The sequence below is a fragment of the Rutidosis leptorrhynchoides genome, chromosome 11, assembly GCF_046630445.1.
Source record: "Rutidosis leptorrhynchoides isolate AG116_Rl617_1_P2 chromosome 11, CSIRO_AGI_Rlap_v1, whole genome shotgun sequence".
Lineage (NCBI taxonomy): Eukaryota > Viridiplantae > Streptophyta > Magnoliopsida > Asterales > Asteraceae > Rutidosis > Rutidosis leptorrhynchoides.
In genome coordinates this window covers 73710651-73728619 of record NC_092343.1, presented here as the reverse complement: position 1 = coordinate 73728619, position 17969 = coordinate 73710651, and the positions used below count along the sequence as shown (strand labels likewise).

The window sequence follows — 17969 nt, the reverse complement described above, 5'->3', positions numbered from 1 at the left end:
GTTAGATTCTTTGCTAGAGAATGGTTGTCTTGTACCTATGTGCGATATAGGTGGTTCTTACTCGATTGCGTTGGCGTTGTGTACGCATATGTATGATGCGTGCATGTGTATAATGGATTTTACTTGGGTGGATTTGTCGCGGTGTTCGAGACACCACATTGTCATGGGGATGAGTTAGTCGCGGTGCTTAAGACATCAACCGGGGGAACTAGTTTGTTGTATGTATTGTGGCAAGTGCTATCCAATTGTGGGGATTCACTTTTCATTGGCCACGGTTGGAGTGTGATAAGTAGTAAGTGTTATCCGTTAGGATTCGCTTTTCGTTGGCTACTTATTAGTATGTGGGATGCGTTTTCGTTAGGAATCGCTTTTGTTTGGCCATGTGTGAGGAGAGGTAAGTGTGATCCGTAAGGATGCGCTTTTTGTCGGCCTTTTGTTGCGTAGTGGTAAGTGGTTAACATTTGACCTACCGCTTTTCATCGGCCACGTACGCGTGTGAATGTGGGGTAAGTGGTATCCGATCGTGAGGATTCACTTTTCGTCGGCTCCATTGTATTGTTTGTTGGCCATATTATTGGTATGTTGTTACTTTAGCAATGTACGTGATAAGGGTACGCTAAAGGGATTGCTAACTTGGTACGAGGCTTGAGAATGTTAGCTTGTTTTTGTCATGAAGTCGAGGCGTGAGTTCGTTCCGGATTGGGAATGAAGCGAGACTTAGTGCTCGGTTTGGTAGAATTGGTAAATCACGGATGATGATTTAAATCGGAAGGGTAACTTTGGAGTAAAGTCACCTAAGGGAGTTGTGCGAAATCTTCGGATTTGATGGAATTGTTGTGGACATCGAGTTTGGACGTATGTCGGAGGACCATGGATCGTGGTTCCTGTTAGTTAAGTGGCGAGGATCACGGGAACGTGATCCAATTTAAGTGGGGGAGAGTTGTAAGACCCTAAACCCAAGTGTACAAGTGTACCTAAACATCGATTAATCAAACTGTAGCAAAATGGAACTCACTGTCTGAAATTGAGTGGGTGCGCGTAGCGCACCTTCAGGTGTGCGCTCGGCGCACTGTCCCAGCGACAGTTTTCTGCTTTTCTATTTTGAGTTAAATGAAGGGCATTTTGGTCTTTTCACTTGAGGCCGGATGTGTAGCCATATTATCAGTTTGGGATCTAGTTTTGGATCATATTTCAAATCCACAAACACTCTCATTTCATTCTTATAGAGAGAGAGAGAGAGAGAGAGAGAGAGAGAGATTTCTAGAGAGTGATTTGGTGATTTGGAGAAGAAGGAGCTTGAATCGATCAAAAGCTCGAGAGTTAAGGTTGTTCATCTCGCTCTTGGCTATGTTATGGTAGTATTGGTAAGTTCTAACTCTGAGTTTTCATAGTTTGATTTAGTGTTCATAATTGGGGTTTTGATTTGGGTGTTCTTGAGTAAACCCACTAGTTGATAATTGGGTGATTGAACTAGTAAATGGTGTTGATAACCATTGTTGGTGGGTTTTGGGTTGGATGATGAAATTGATTAGTTGATAATCATGTTTGGATGCGAAATCACTTGTTAACTTAGGTTATAAGTGATTATTAGTGTAAACTTGCAAATGGGTGTTTTGACTTGAGATTAGGTCAAAATGGGTTTCGTGTAAATTGATACAAGTAATGTGTTTTGATGATGAAACCTTGAGTAAATAGGTTGTTGGAACATAATCACTAGTCAATTGTGATTATGGGTGTTTCGGGTGAGATTTTGACTTAGTCAAATTGGAAGTAAGTGCAATTGGGTTAATATTGCACTTATTGGTATTTTGGTTATAAGCTAGAGTGTTTAGCTTATTTGTTTGTGAATTACTTAGGTGATTTGCATTCGACGATTTGGAGCTCAAGTAGGATTGCTTTTCAAGTAATCAAGGTGAGTGGAATATTTATACGCTTATGTATATAATTTGGTTGCTTGCGGGTGAAGTGGTAAGTGACATCCGTTAGAATTCACTTTTCTTGGACCATAATTGAGTTGGGAAAATATAGTAAGTGATATCCGTGTGGATAGCTCTTCGTCGGCTATATTCGGTTTGTGTATGTGGCGAGCGATTAACGCTTGACCTATCGCTCTTTGTCGACTACGTGTGTATGTGTGTGTTTGGAATGTGGTGAGTGATTTCCGTAAGGAATGACTCTTTGTCGACCACAATTGGAGTTGAGGCATGTGACGAGTGATAAATGTTTGACCTATCGCTCTTCGTCGGTTACATGTTAGTATTGGTTATGTAGCGAGTGATAAACGTTTGACCTATTACTCTTCGTCGACTACATATGTGCGTTTGGATATGTGACGAGTGGTCGATGTTTGACCTATCACTCTTCGTCGGTCACATGTGTGTATTTGGTTTTGTGGCGAGTGATTAATGTTTGACCTATCGCTCTTCGTCGGCCACATGTGTGTTTGGGTAAGTGGTGAGTGTTATCCATTTAGGGATTTTCTCTTCGTTGTCCATTTATCGTAGGATGGTAAGCGGTTACGCTTTTTGTCGGCCATCCTTTTGATTGAGGTAAGTGTTAACGTTTCGGTTGCACTTTTCGTCGGCCTCATGGTGCGTAGTGAGGAGTGGTTAACGATTTTGACCTACCGCTCTTCGTCGGTCACGTACGCGTTGCGATGGTTGGTGAGTGGTTAACGTATTTGACCTACCGCTCTTCGTCGGCCAACATCGTGCCGAATGTCGACATTGTGGATATTTGGGTTGTGTATGTGTTATTAGCATTGTACGTTAATTATTTGTTTTTTCGTTTATTGCGGTTTGCTAATGTTGTGTTGTTTGTGTAGGTGTATGCAAGTGATTGAATTATGTATGTATGCGTATAAGTATTGCATTCACTAAGCATTAGCTTACCCTCTCGTTGTTTACATTTTTAGGTTCGGAGGCGGACGTGGCAAGGGTATGCTCGGGATTAGATGATTTCCCCTTTTGATGCTTGCTTGGATTACTTTTGGTTTCGACTTAGGATTGGGTAGTTTATCCCTAAACCTCATGCTCGTGGTTGTGTTTGGAACTTAAACTCATGTAGTCGAAAACTTATATTTTGGTACGAAAGTCGTAAAACGGCCGATGTGGGCCCGGTGACGTAAACCTTGTTTTATTATTGAAACGTGTTAGTTTTACATATTATAAGATGTTGTGAAAAGCATTTTGTCTAAAAGTGTTGGGAAGTGGGAGATCTTTAATCGAAAAATGACAAAACCGGACAGAATTGATCAGGCCTTGTGCGCGCCGCGCACAATGGGTGGTGCGCGCCGCGCACCTTATCTGTATAAAAAAAAATTATTTCGCGTTTAAGGTTGGATAACGGGTTGGGTTGTTACATATACTCGGGTCATTGCTAGTATTGAGGTGCTCATATTATGCAAACGTTTTACGACTTTGTGTTGTACTTGTAAAATATCGTGGTCAAGGAAATTAAACTATTTTTCTGATAACTGTTTTTCAGATACCATACAATGTTATTTAAAACTGTGGTTTACGAACAAATGAGATAAAACTTGACATGTTAGTGTCAACAAACTTTTGAAACAGGAAACGATGTTGTCTACAACTATAACATTAAACCTTGGTGGTCTTCCACTAATAAACGTTTTCTCAATATTGAATATTAAACATACTTTATTGTTTACCTAAAACCTGTAGATTCACTCAACATTATTGTTGATCCGTTTTACGTGTTTTATTCTCAGGTATTAATTGCTTCCGCTGTAGAATATTGCCGTTACGTAGAAGTCAAGCCAAGCACTGGGACCAGAGTTAACATTCCGTTAAAGAAATTTTCGACGGGGTGTTACAGTTTTCGATACAAGCACGATATCATCGGCAAAAATCAGACACCAGGGGATGCTCTCTTGTATTCCTCGAGACAGCTCGTCGAGGATCAAAGCGAAAAGGAAAGGACTAAGGGCTGATCCCTGGTGCAATCCTACTTCTATCGGAAAATACTCTGTGTTTCCCACAGGCGTCTGAACGCAGGCCTTCGCCCCATCGTACATATCCATTATAGCTCTAATATATCTACTTGGGATACCCCTAACATTAAGAGTCTTCCAAATCAACTTTCGCGGTACGCAATCATAGGCCTTTTCTAAGTCTAAGAAGACCATCTCTAGACCCTTTTGTTTCTCCCTATACTTCTCCATAACGCTTCTTAAAATATGAATTGCCTCCATCGAAGAGCGCCCTGGCATGAAACCAAATTGGTTTTCGGAAACCGTAGTTTCGCGTCGAATTCTAGTCTCAATCACTCTCTCCCAAAGCTTCACAGTATGACTAAGTAATTTTATGCCTCTATAATTACCACAGATCTGGGCATCCCTTTTATTTTTGTAGATGGGGATAATCTCGCTGAGTCTCCATTCCGTAGGCATTTTATAACTTCTAAGCGTCTTATTGTAAAGACACGTCAACCACCTGACACCATCCTCGCCTAGGCACCGCCACGCCTCTATTGGAATCTGGTCTGGTCCAACAGCTTTGTTTCTACCCATCTTTCTTAGTGCCGATCTTACTTCTTCCTGACTGATTCTCCTACAAAAATTGTAGTTCTGAAATTGTCCTATTCCCAAGTCCTGCGGATCCTCTTGGGGCCCAGGTCATTTACCCATGAAAAGAGATTGGAAATACCCTTCCCATCTTTTCCTAATTTCGTCTTCCTTTACTATGGTTTGACCGGCTTCATCCTTGATAAACTTGATGTTATCTATATCCCTCCTCCTACGCTCCCTAGCTTTAGCAATCCTGTAAATATCATTTGCTCCTTCTTTGGAGTCTAGTTTCCTATACAAAACTTCATACGCTTTATCTGTTGCACGGGCAACGACCTTCTTAGCTTCTCTTTTAGCTTCTTTATACCTTTCTTCTGCCCTAGTTCTATCATCACGTGTCCCGTCCCGACATGTAACGAGCTCCCTAAACCTCAGTTGCTTAAGTGCGACTTTGGTTTGAACCTCATCACTAATCCACCATGATTCTCTACAAGACTTGTGTCCTCTCGATGTCCCTACTGCCACACCTAAGGTTTCCTTAGCAACATCTCTAATAGTTGATGCTAAACTATTCCACATCTGATCTGCATCCCCATGAGTAACAGTATCCATTACTGCTTCTACTCTTTCCAAAACCGATGCTTTGAAAGTTCGGCTTTCTCTTCATTCAGATTCTTCCAAAGGATCCTAGGTTGGGCGGGTCTCCCTCTCCTAGTAACCCGTCTCTGCGAAACCAAGTCCATGACCAAAAGTCTGTGTTGGGTGGAACAGGTCTAGGTAGTCAGGGCTTTACAGTCTCTGCAGGTCCTAAGGTCCCCTTTGCGAAGCAACAAATAATCAATCAGGGTACTATGACCTCCACTGTGGAAAGTTACTAGCTGAGCTTCCGTCTTCCTAAAGAAAGAGTTTGCAACAACCAAATCGTGGGCAACAGCGAATTCGAGAATAGAGCATCCTTCTTCATTTCGAACTCCGTACCCAAAGCCCCCATGGACACCCACATATCCGTATGAGATTGTTCCTATATGTCCATTAAGGTCTCCCCCAATAAGTAATCTATGATCAGCGGGGCAACTCCTCACAACTTCATCTAACGATTCCCAAAAGCGACTTTTTTCTTCTTCGCCTAAACCAGCATGCGGTGCGTAAACGCAAATAACCATGTAAGACTCCTCCTGGATAACTAACCTAACCGACATAATCCTATCGCAACACCTACCCACACCCACAATATTATCCTTATGACGGGGCCCTATAAAGATCCCTACCCCGTTTCTAGCTACTCTGGAACCCGAAAACCACAACTTGTAGTCGCCAATGTCAACCGCCTCTTCACCCTTCCATCTGGTCTCTTGAACACACAATATGTCCACTTTACTCTTAAGTAACGTCTCTACAAGTTCACGGGATTTGCTCGTCAAACTTCCTACATTCCAATTACCTACTCTAATCCTAACACGAAAATCTCTACTCCCTCTAGACCTACCCGCCCCTAAGCTAATAGGACATGACCTCAAGTAACCATGCGTATGTGACAAGTTAATCTTACCCTATAAACAACACACTAGCAGGAAAGAGTTACAAAAAACCGAAATAAAAATAGCGAGCAAAACGCTGACAATAGTACGAGTGCAAAATAGCTATCAATAGTTAACAAAAAAAATAAAAGAAATAAAAGGCCTCAAACGAGTTACAAAACTAAAGCTAGATAGCAGTTAGGTTAAGAAAAGAAAAAAAAAATTACACAAAGCAAGCAGCTCATTGAAAGAAAAGACAAGTAGCAAAGTTACTTTAAAACAAAAAATAAATAATGCAACACAATACAGTAGATATATTATGTATATTATTATTATAATTATGATAAATATAAATATAGCAAGTAGCAAAGTTATATATAAGAAATATAGATCTAGATATAGATATATATAGTAAAGCACAGGCGTAAAGTAATCACAGAGAGGGAAAAAGAGAGTTAACCGGCGGAGAAGTTAATCTCCGGTGACAGCCAGCCGTCGTCGGAAAAACAAACTGTAACCCGTGAGCCAAAAGTGATTACTTCCTATGAGAAAATCGTTCCTGAGCCAGAAAAAGTTAAGCCGTTGAAGCTCAATCGCCGAAAAGTGACCGGGAAACGCTTGAACAGTGGCCGGAAAACCACTTCCGGCAGTTGACTCTTGGTGGCGTGTGATATTCCAAACACCGGCAAGACCGATCTTGTTTAACTCGTTTGTGATTGTGAGTTGAATGAGGGTGTTCGTGACAATTAATTCTTGGGGATTTGATGCTTATTTTACAGCTCAAAGTTCTTGAGATAGTTATTGGTCTGAAAGTCACATGTTAGTTTTTTATTTTATCACTGATGAAATAAAGATTCAAGGCTAATCGGCATATCGTGCAACTACACCGAGATCTAAAAGACCATAACTATCCAAACAAGGCAATATGTAAGCGAGTCAAACCGAAACTAAATTAAACTTTAAACATATATATACCACGCGAACTTACCACCCAACCTACAAAACAAGATAACAATCGCAACCACAAGCAGAGAAACGAAATTAAACACTATGAAACCAAAACAAACCTAAAAACTAAGAGATACTAACAAACATTAAAAACAAAACGGTCAACGCATCTCAGAGACAACCAAACCTCTCCACGGAAAGATAATCCTTTTTTCATCGAGATCCCGACTTCGAAACCTTTCTATCCACCTTTTGAAAAGATACGGACTTTCCTAATCAGGATGTAAACGAATATAACGTAGGAATGCCGAAAGAAGCGACAATCGAGGACCCCACAATTTTACCAATAACTATGAAAAGTTCAAACACCGACGTTATTTGTGCGAGCCTCATACACATATTTAATGCATTAAATATTATGTATTTGAGTATCGTTTTCTTCAACAAGTAGCTTGTAACAATATTAATATCCAACTATTAAATAATCAAAATCATCACGCTCTTAATATTAAACCTCCATTTTTCTCAATACCGTTGAAAAATAGTTTTTCTGTCAGTTTTTTAAATCATTTTCATTGCTCCCTTTTACAAAAGATTTTATACAGTATATTCTTTATGTTTTCTTTCAAATTTAATTTGATAAAAGGTTTGTTCAAACCGTCAAAACGCGATTGTAATTATAACCTACTAAAAGAATGCTTAATGGATATAATGGAATCATGTATTGCTACAAATGATCTTTCGTGACAATGTACGGACCACGTTGACAATCATCATATAATTAACTATCACATATCATCTAAATAAATATAAAATATATAAGATAAAATTTTGTCGATGGCCCCTAAACTTTGTACTAAACATTGTAGGTGACCTTAAACTATTTTTTTTTACTTCGTTAACCTCGATTTTTTAAGTTATTCCCGGAATGACCATGGATTTAACAATCTGTAAATATGGGTCGTTAAGTGACCTCACGTGAACTGCACGTGAGGGGTACTTTGGTCAGTTTAAATTTGGTTCCCTTTTAAAACATATAGCAGTATACATAACAGGGATACCATAATGGTCATTCTGAAACGTCCCCAAAACAAAACCCTAATTTTGACCCGTTCCCAAAAATCAAAACCCTAAATGGAATTCAAAATGGTTGAATTCGAAATTATGAATTGAACTAGCCGCTTAAGTATTAATACTGAATATTGATAGTCAAGTTTTGAAATATGTATGATTATAAATGTAATCTTTTGATCTCCATTAATGAAATATTTTGATGTTAATTGTGTTACATTGTGTTTCATATTGACATTATTTAGAATGAATGAGTTTACATTTTCAAAAGGAAAAGGGTATTTAGAAAAGTCTACAAAAGTAGACAGATCAAAATATTCCTCACGTGAGGTCACTTAGCGACCCAAATTTAACGGTTATCAAATCCGAGGGTCATCCATGGAATAACTTAAATGATCGAGGTCAACGAAGTCAAAAAAAGAGTTTAAGAGCACCTACAATATTTAGTACAAAGTTCAGGAACGATCCACAAAATTTTGTCAATATATGCTTGATAATATTAGCTTTGTACAAAAGATAATATACTTGGAGGACTATGTATGCAAAATCAGTCATAGATCTTCCCACTGCCAATAATCCTCAATAAACAACTCAACAACAACTTGCACCATGTTTGTCTTGATTCAGATTCCCAGTTGGATCCTCCTAAGGCCACAAGAATTAAAATATTACTGTAAAATTCAACATATTCCACCCCACTTAAAATATTTCATACTAATATAATTACAATTATATTTATTTATATATATATATTCTATATTATATTATATAATATAAGACATAAAACAAAAATTTAATTGGAGCAGAAAAATCCCCTTCTATATTTTCCAACAATTTTTCCTTACCAACCAAAATCATACATGATCTTTCTGGAAAATCTTGAGAACAAAATGTAACCAGTTGTGACCCTCACATAAACAAGACTTGGGTTGGGTTTAAATATCTGTTATAATATTTGATATTCATTCATGTTGAAGTTGTATCTAATGGCTTCAAATGGGTATCTTCCTACCCCTGTGTTTCTCCAAGAACAAGGATTCTATAAACTACCCAAGGTGATTTTTTTATGTTTTTTTATTTCAAGATTTTGAAGGGTATTGTTCTTGGTTCAATTGGGTACCCATAAATCCATAATTGTTATCTTTTTTATGTTTAGCTAACTTATAAGGTTGTACTGATCTGATGAATAAAATTATTTTGTATGTGTTTAGTTCAATTTGTGGTAGTTATTATGTGTGATTTTGTTTGTCTGCTTGAGGAATTAGGGTGGAATTATATTATATTAAGGTTTATTGGATAGTTTTTCTGAGGTTATCTGAAATTTCATTATAAACAGACCATCTGTGTTATATACTTATATTTATATTACTGCTTGATAGAGAGAACCTTATTTTTTTACATTCAAATCCGTCTTATATATTATAATTCTATTTATGGTTAATGTTTGTTCATTTGTCTAATTTGAAATCGTCTGTGTTATATATTACAGTACTTAACAGAGAAAACGTTATCCATTTACATTTACATCTGTGTTATATATTATTTTTATGGTTAAAGCTTATTCATTTGTCCAAATTGAGATTATAGCCAAGTACTTTGATGGTTTTAGGCTAATTTTTGAACTTGAAATTATTACATGTTCACAACTATGCTCGAAATAAGCGGATACACTTCACTTTCGCATATGCGATCAACTTAGGACATATATGCATATGACTACGATTGTTTAGTAACAGATCTGTTTGAGCTCTTACATGATTGAATTTAACTTAACTCGTTTATATGGTTCAAATTTTTTATATTTGAACATGAACTTATTTCAGGACACTCAACGTCTCTTACCTAACTATGAACCACGAGAAGATGTCATACGTTCTAGTCCGCTTAATATGGGACCAACAAACGGGTTATTTGACAACAATCGGTTCATCACGATTGACCCGACTGTTATTAAGCCTGCTCTCATTGATATCCAAGGTTTGATCATCCCTCTCGATTTAGCGTTACATTTTATATCTTTATTACTATTAATTTTATAAATAAATAGATATTATCTGAATATTCAAACAACTAATTTACAAATGGGTATTAACCAAAACACTCATTTTTTAAACAAGCTATAACGATACGCCTAAAAAAACGATACGCCCTAAAAAATCTGCGACTGACCTCCACCGTCCAAACTCAAAACTTTGAAACGTCATATTTCTTAAAAATTGGCTACGGAAACCTTCAAATTTACCTTTTTTCGTTGATTTTGACTTTTAAACATACTTTGTCCGCTCATAACTTTGCTATAAAATATTCTAATTTGTGATTGGTTTAATTCTCCACCGTTATTAACTAAAACAAAACGAATCCCATCAATCAATTTGAACTACATTACACAACTTGAAAATCATACATTTGTACATAAATCGCAATTCGCAATATGCGGTCGATTTTTAAATAAAAATTGAAACTTTGGTTTTTGGAAAAAACATATAAACCTCTAAAAAATACACACTTTCTAAAAAACAGTGCCTAAATATGAGTTGCGGATCAAAAGATATCGCAATTCAAATTTTCGATCGTGCCCGGTTTAAGCCGTTCGCAAGGTCGCAAGACCAATTCGCGAGGTCGAAAGACACCTTGCAATTTGCAAGGGCATTTTTACAATTTTGTTTTTTTAGGGTGTATTGTTATACCTTGTACTAAAAAATGGACATTTTGGATGGTATTTCCTTACATATACTAATATCATGGATGGATGTTTTCTACAGATTGTTGCCCAAATTCAACACTCTTCAGCTTTAAGTTTCCTATGTCTGGATTAACTGAAATCGAAAGAGATGGACTAGATCATTTATCGCTTTCTGATTTAGCCGGTATTCAAACTGTGTCAGCCGATTACAAACCATATTTTCCTGATACGGGTCATACCCATATCGACACCCAGCTTGTTTTTCCAAGTCCCGAATTTGATACGCCAGAACCTTTGATGGATCTTTTTGGTGATTTAGTTCGACGTTCTGAAATTATGTTCCATGAAGACGGAAAAATCTCGTTGACAGGGACTAGAACTGAGATGAAGGACATACTTTCGATTCTTGCTGAGTTTTACTTGTCAAAAAAGACGACTAGCTGGACGAAACAGTTGTCATTGGTACCACAGTTTGATAGGTATGTATGCGTATATTTAAGTATAAGCATTTATTTTTAGTTGACCCGGTTGGAAATATAAATACAAAGATTGACATTTTCGTTATACCAGGATGAATTATGATGAAACAAGCTACTATGGTTCTGCGTTGGAGCTTGAAACTGTAGTTGCTCCTTCAAAGAGGTATGTCACTTTGATAAACTTTTGGAAAAAGAGATAAAGTTTGCTAGACTTTTTACTTGAAAAAAAGGTAAAGTTATGGAAAATAATGTCTTGGGAAGTCACATATGTGACCGAACCTGTTTAGGGTATGTTTGGTAAAACTAGATCGTAGCTGTTAGCTGGTAGTTGTTAGCTTGTAGCTGATAGCTAGTATCTATTTGTTAGATGATAGTTTTTAGCTTTTTAAATGTTTTAATACTACTAATTACTAATTACTAATTACTAATAACTCAAACTGTTAAAACGGGTAGAATAACAAAACCAAAAGTTTTAAATAAGAAAGTTTTAAAAAATAACTGTTAAAAGTTTTAAGCTCTTTTAATCAAACGAAGCTTATTATTAAATAAGAATTTTTTTCATAAAAGCTAGAAACTCTTAAAAGCTCTAAAAAGCTCCTTACCATACGTACCATTTACAAGCAAAATTTTCGTTTTTTTCTTGAGTTAGCAAATCTTGTAAACGGCGAATAAAAACTTATAAAATAATAAAAGCACCTTTATGTGCATTTTTTTTTTCTTTTACTTATATAGATGATTATCAGTAGTTAAGATGATTTACATGTTAATATGACATAAAACAGCCCAGAGAGGATCAAACTCAAACCATCACCAAAGAAAAAGGGAACCCGTAACAAGTCCGCAATCAAACAAAGAAGTAACTACTTTCAAGCTTGTGAAAGCCTTTTATCTATCATAGTAGACAAAAACCGAAACGGTAAATCCGCCATTCCCGTGCTAAAGAAATCAGGTCCCGAGCTACCGAACCTCCTAACGCAGTTCTCAGCCAGCATAGCAGGAACCGGCATTGCGGTTCTTTTCTCTGTTGTGTGTAAAGTAGCAAGTGGCAGGGTGCCGTTTTGTTCATCAAAACTCCTAAACACGGGACTTGGGTTTGGACTTGTTTGGCTTTCGTGGGCGGTTAATAGGTTGAGAGATACAATTGTGATGATTAACAAGAATTCGAATAAGAAAAAGGGGTTGAAAGATGAGGAAATGATGAAGAATTTGGATAGAAGTTTGAAGGAGATATATTTCAGAGCAGCAACATTGATGGCAGTTATGTTGTTGAGGCTTGCTTGAAGAAAATAGACCACCAGTTGATGTAAAAAAATTGTGTTTTGTGTCATGGTGTAAATCTTGGGTGGATATAATAGGGAGGATGAATTTTGATCATTTCTAGTTTTGCCAAAAATTAGTATACTCTAAATCGAGATGTATTCTGACATATCTTGATAATTGAAACAAAAATTTTGTTTAGAGTCATTATGCTATGATTAGACCACTTACTATCTCATTGTCAAGCCCTAGGTTAAAATTCGGCATACCCCCATCATAGGGTGCGTCAGTTAGTTCGAGTCCCGTGACCGATGTGAAACTATGATTTTCACCCTTACAAAGGAGTGGTCTTAGCAAATTGACCGATGGAATCACTTATCGTACTTTTGATGAACAGAATTATGATTTCAATTAGGTCCTCTTTGGCTCACGGATTCCAATAGAATTCCGACATAATTGGAATTAAATTTAGACACGATGCGTGTCTAAATTCAATTCCAAATCCTCCGGAATCAACGGGCCCTTAGTGAATGCACCTCTTGAATCTTGTCTGGAAATCATTTACATTAATAAAGAAGACTGATATTGGATGCTACAAATAAAGAGGTTTCGCATCTGCAACCTTAAAATTAAGACTAAAAATTGATGCAAGAGATTGCAAGAATGTGCGAATCAAATATATATTTTGTACATTTAGCTTCAGGCCTTCAATTATTAACTACAATTATTATTTTGTTGCAATCTAATTGTTCTGCAGCAACTTTCTGCCGAAATTACACATTTCAATATTTCATTATAGGTTTTCTTCTCCAGTTCTCCAAGCTAATGATAGTGCCATGTATCATTGCAACATTCGTTAAAGGTTCTTCTCCAGTTTGATAAGTGTTTTTTGATATAAATAAAAGAGAATATTACATTAAATGTAGATGTTTAACAGCTAAAAGAGAATTACGGTTCACCAATATCTATCATTCAAAGGTCCGAAACAAACACGTTGAATGCCTAATAGTTCAACATTTTCAGCGTTAACTCACTCAATTAAGAAATAAACAAATGCAACATTGCTCTTTTTCTTAACGACTCCATCTAAAAAACTACCAGGTAGCTATCAGCTACTAGTTACTAACTGACCAAACATACCCATACAAATGGTGGCGCAATGAAAGGATCATTGTTTTAGGAAATTACATGAGGTTTTAATAACTACTAAACTGCAATGAAAGATAGCAGGGCATTGAACTCGATAATCATCAGACAAAAAGCTACACAATGTCACAATGTATAGTAACTTATACATTGTGTTATGAGCACAATGTCATTAAGCAAAATAATATAATCAAAAATAGCCTCAAACCAAACTCTTAATTACATGTAACCCTAGATAGTTTATTCCTATTAGTTCAATTGACAATCGGAAGAGAACATGCTCACTTTGAGTTTGCAGAACTTGGTTATGATCATAAATAAAAGCAGAGGACAAAACAAATGTTGCAAATTTATGTCTCTTACCTCTTCCTAAAAAACCAAGTGGACAAAATAGAAAAAAATTAATAAAAGCGACATTTCCCGTTTATCAGCTTATCACCTTTGAAACTACTCCTGCACCAACAGTTCGACCTCCTTCTCTCAGTGCAAATCTTTGCCCTGTAATGCAAACAGTAATCTACTTAAATACATCATCAATAAATATAACATATAATATGAAGAAAAAAAAATAGATATGAAACGAACCTGGTTCAAGGACAACCGGTGTAATAAGTTCAAAACCAGCAGTCACATTGTCTCCGGGCATAACCATCTTTATGTTTTCAGGCAAGTCGACTGTCCCAGTGACATCAGCGGTCCTCAAATAAAATTGAGGCTTGTAATTTGAGAAAAAGGCAGTATGCCGTCCACCTTCATCCTTTGTAAGAACGTATATTTCAGCCTCGAACTTCGTGTATGTTTTTACACTTCCAGGCTTTGCAATCACCTGAACAAGATTGTTATAAAACACAAAAAACAGTTGCCAGATAAAATTTAAACAAGTAGGTTGAACTTTAAGACCTCTAGTAATAATAAAAATTAAGGGAACATAAATATATTAAAATTATACCTGTCCTCGCTGGATATCAGTTCGGCTTATACCACGCAAAAGTAGACCCACATTGTCACCAGCCTAACAAAATAAAAGAAACATAAATTATTTATTTTAATTTTTAAATTGAAGTTATTAAGATAATAATGCGAATGAATAATCACTTACTTCACCATGATCTAAACTCTTCTTGAACATCTCAACACCAGTAACTGTAGTTTTTTTCGAGCCCTAAAAGTATAAAATTTAATATTAAGCAACCATTAAAAGAGTAACAAGAAATAATCATTCAAACAATCAGAATTAATTACAAAAAAAAAAACAAAAAAATTTACATTACCTGCATTAATCCCATAATCTCAACTTCCTCTCCAACTTTAATCATCCCTTGTTCAACACGGCCAGTGGCAACAGTACCACGTCCCTATATGTAGACAATTATTCAAAAACTATATTATTAACTAATGTCATAATATAAAAAATTATTCATCTACCCTATACATATACAATTTACTGAAATAAAAAAAAGGATGATTTGTAAACAATGTAATTATTACCGCAATTGAAAAAACATCTTCTATTGGCATCAAGAAAGCCTTCTCCTTTTCGCGTTTAGGGGTAGGAATGTAATTATCTACAGCTTCCATCAATTTAAGAATTGCATTCTTTCCAATTTCATCATTGTTTCCTTGTAAAGCTGATAATGCAGAACCTCGTACGATAGGGATTTCATCCCCTGGAAACTTATAGAAGCTAAGAAGTTCTGCAACACACACAAACTTATTTAAAATAAATAAAATAAAAAATAAAAACTTCTATTAAACTTCTATTATGAATGAACAAGAACACAAAAAAAAAGTCAGATTTTACCTCGAAGCTCAAGCTCAACTAGTTCAAGCAACTCAGGATCATCAACTGCATCAACTTTATTCAAGAAGCACACAAGCGATGGCACACCAACCTGCACAGTTGCAGACAGTTTCAACTTTGATTTTATAAAATCATGTAAAGCTCCATTTTTTTGTTATTTTTTGTTGGATAAAGTAAATATGCATATGAATTGTACTAAAGAAACAAACCTGTCGTGCAAGAAGAATATGTTCCTTTGTTTGTGGCATGGGTCCATCAGGTGCAGATACAACAAGAATTCCTCCATCCATTTGAGCAGCTCCAGTGATCATGTTCTACAAATAAACAATTCATAAAGTAAAACAATGATTATTACAATAAAAAAAAAAAAAATTAACCCTTGTATTTTATGTATCTCTGATAACAGATTTTACACAACAACAACAAAAAACAGAGCAAAAAAAAGTTTCTAGTATCTGTAACATGCAAATGACACAACTCACATAATAGTTAAAAAGGTGAGGTTATTAATGTTTGTTGATTTTATTTTAAACAAGTAAAAACAATAAGCATCATCTATTATTGTAATGATACGTGTTATAAAAAGGTAAAAAGGTAAAAGGTAGAAGGTTTTTCCCTGTTCGGGCTACCCGGGAGGGCGAGTAATCCGACCCCATACTCTGATGTACGCAGCCCAGCAGGAATACTCCCTGGCTGTTTCCAACCCTTCCCTGGCCACCACTAAATATTCGTCCCATACGGGATTCGAACCTGAGACCTCTTGTAATGATACGTGTTATGTAGGTGAGAATACAGTGATCAAAATGATGTATGTAACACACAGCCAAATATCTTGTAAGACCAATATAATCTAATAACTATAATAATGGCTTGAGAGGCGTTGACTAAATGACATCAGACATGACAGGAACCGTATACAAAAACATAATATCTATGAAAATTTAAACCACAAAACAAAATCCTCTTACTTTAACATAATCAGCGTGTCCTGGACAATCTACATGAGCATAATGCCTTTTAGCAGTTTCATATTCCACGTGGGCCTGCATAACCAAACCAGAAATAAAATATGTAGATATTCTTTTGTTTGAAATAGGATTGGGCCGGGTATAATCCCGTTGTACAGAAAGAATTAGTTGAATTATGAAGAAAAGTAAAGCAATATGAAACCGTTGCAATTGTGATTCCTCTCTTTTTCTCTTCAGGAGCCTTATCTATTTCATCAAAAGCAACAGCCTTGGCCTTCCCTTCATCGGCCAGCACCTAAAGAGAGCACATAAACTAGACAGTTAGCTAAGTACTATAAACTTTTTGAATAAAATAAAACTTGAGGGTCATAATAAACATAATCAAATAGAGCAGGGACACCAAAATGAAAAAAAAAAAATCCAACCTTTGTGATTGCAGCAGTCAGTGTAGTCTTTCCATGATCAACGTGTCCAATCGTTCCAACATTAACATGAGGTTTCCTGAAAGATAAAGATCAAGATCACACCATAAAACATATGCAATAAAAATTCATAACATTTTCCACAGAGTAACACGTACCAAAAAGAGTAAATACAAACGTAATTTTCGACCACATTTACATATATATTCACCATGTATACTAAAATACCATAACTTCAGGTTGATACAAACACACAATCATATTAAATCAGAAATAAAATGGTGAAGTAACACAAAAACAGATCATTTCATATTCAAAATCAATAGTCATGTTACCTAAACATAGCTAATACGAAGATCAAATCGTTCAAAAGACTAATAATAATTACATTCCAAAACCTAATAAATCAAATAAAACGAAAATACAATAATAATTACAGTATCTAAAAAACTAAATCGAACACGCAATTCAAAGCAACGTACAATGCATATACATCTAATACACCATAAAAACTTACGTTCGAGTGAACGTAGCCATGGATCTCCACCACGGATTAAAAGAAACGGCGTTATCATTTCCAGAAATCGAATCGATAACCGGTAAACCGGAAGCTGAAATTACAGATCCTCGACAACTAGAACGTAATTGAGAAGATAGATTGAATAAACGTCTAGAATTAGGGTTTCTGAATGCAACAGCCGCCATTGATTTGCGTGAATTAAGAAATGAGAGGGGTAGTGATTTTGGGGGTTTTGGTGGGTTTTAGGGATGTGATTTTGATTACATGGAAAAAGTATCAAGGGTTTTGCTCTGCCGTCTGTATTGTGATGATAATGGGCCGGATTTTGCATTGGGCTTAATTATAGGCCCAAGTGTTTTCGAGAAGATTTTGGTTTAAACTAGTTATCGAACCCTCGCTTCGCGCCGGGGTTCGGTTTTCAATGTATTTTATTGCGTTTAGTAAAATTATTTTGCGGCTAACGATGATGTCGTTGAAGCGCAACTCGAGTCGAACTAAAAGGTATAACCCGTGAGAGATTTAAATGTTATTTTAAATTAACAATATATACGCATCTCCGCGTTTCGCTATGGAATTGTCGACTTTTAAAAATTTAACGCAAAATCAAAGTGTATGAAAAGTACCCAAAT

The 17969-nt window shown here is 36.2% G+C and overlaps 4 protein-coding genes across 4 annotated transcripts; 1 reads left to right on the top strand and 3 right to left on the bottom strand.

The window, feature by feature from the left end:
- Positions 1–3941: 3941 nt before the first annotated feature.
- Positions 3942–5140, bottom strand: LOC139874685 (uncharacterized). Its single transcript, XM_071862095.1, has 3 exons — positions 4734–5140; positions 4342–4571; positions 3942–4018 (listed from the first exon to the last, which is right to left on the bottom strand). The coding sequence occupies exons 1-3, from the start codon at positions 5138–5140 to the stop codon at positions 3942–3944; spliced, it is 714 nt and encodes a 237-aa protein (XP_071718196.1).
- Positions 5141–5301: 161 nt separating this feature from the next.
- LOC139874684 (uncharacterized) lies at positions 5302–7210 on the bottom strand. Its single transcript, XM_071862094.1, has 2 exons — positions 7181–7210; positions 5302–6078 (listed from the first exon to the last, which is right to left on the bottom strand). Exons 1-2 carry the CDS (start codon positions 7208–7210, stop codon positions 5302–5304), a joined length of 807 nt encoding a protein of 268 aa, XP_071718195.1.
- A 1642-nt stretch (positions 7211–8852) lies between these two features.
- LOC139876731 (uncharacterized) lies at positions 8853–12690 on the top strand. The gene is made up of 5 exons (XM_071864105.1): positions 8853–9119; positions 9888–10041; positions 10827–11226; positions 11318–11389; positions 12009–12690. The coding sequence occupies exons 1-5, from the start codon at positions 9033–9035 to the stop codon at positions 12505–12507; spliced, it is 1212 nt and encodes a 403-aa protein (XP_071720206.1). The 5' UTR covers positions 8853–9032; the 3' UTR covers positions 12508–12690.
- Positions 12691–13690: 1000 nt separating this feature from the next.
- LOC139876338 (elongation factor Tu, mitochondrial) lies at positions 13691–17585 on the bottom strand. Its single transcript, XM_071863647.1, has 12 exons — positions 17338–17585; positions 16824–16899; positions 16601–16693; positions 16399–16473; positions 15640–15744; positions 15431–15521; positions 15118–15323; positions 14901–14984; positions 14729–14791; positions 14579–14641; positions 14215–14455; positions 13691–14127 (listed from the first exon to the last, which is right to left on the bottom strand). Exons 1-12 carry the CDS (start codon positions 17523–17525, stop codon positions 14057–14059), a joined length of 1356 nt encoding a protein of 451 aa, XP_071719748.1. The 5' UTR covers positions 17526–17585; the 3' UTR covers positions 13691–14056.
- Positions 17586–17969: the final 384 nt, after the last annotated feature.

Excerpts from the sequence above, each read along its gene's own strand:
- LOC139874685 (XM_071862095.1), bottom strand. The coding sequence starts at position 5,140 with ATGGATACTGTTACTCATGGGGATGCAGATCAGATGTGGAATAGTTTA. Across the intron at positions 4,572-4,733 it reads AGGGATATAGATAACATCAA|GAGAATCAGTCAGGAAGAAG; the intron begins GTTTATCAAGGA and ends CAATTTTTGTAG. Across the intron at positions 4,019-4,341 it reads AAGGGATGCCCAGATCTGTG|GCCTGCGTTCAGACGCCTGT; the intron begins GTAATTATAGAG and ends GATGGGGCGAAG.
- LOC139874684 (XM_071862094.1), bottom strand. The coding sequence starts at position 7,210 with ATGAAAAAAGGATTATCTTTCCGTGGAGAG. Across the intron at positions 6,079-7,180 it reads GATTATCTTTCCGTGGAGAG|GGTAAGATTAACTTGTCACA; the intron begins GTTTGGTTGTCT and ends TGTTGTTTATAG.
- LOC139876731 (XM_071864105.1), top strand. The coding sequence starts at position 9,033 with ATGTTGAAGTTGTATCTAATGGCTTCAAATGGGTATCTTCCTACCCCT. Across the intron at positions 9,120-9,887 it reads GATTCTATAAACTACCCAAG|GACACTCAACGTCTCTTACC; the intron begins GTGATTTTTTTA and ends AACTTATTTCAG. Across the intron at positions 10,042-10,826 it reads TGCTCTCATTGATATCCAAG|ATTGTTGCCCAAATTCAACA; the intron begins GTTTGATCATCC and ends TGTTTTCTACAG.
- LOC139876338 (XM_071863647.1), bottom strand. The coding sequence starts at position 17,525 with ATGGCGGCTGTTGCATTCAGAAACCCTAATTCTAGACGTTTATTCAAT. Across the intron at positions 16,900-17,337 it reads ATGGCTACGTTCACTCGAAC|GAAACCTCATGTTAATGTTG; the intron begins GTAAGTTTTTAT and ends TTTATCTTTCAG. Across the intron at positions 14,642-14,728 it reads AGAGTTTAGATCATGGTGAA|GCTGGTGACAATGTGGGTCT; the intron begins GTAAGTGATTAT and ends TTATTTTGTTAG.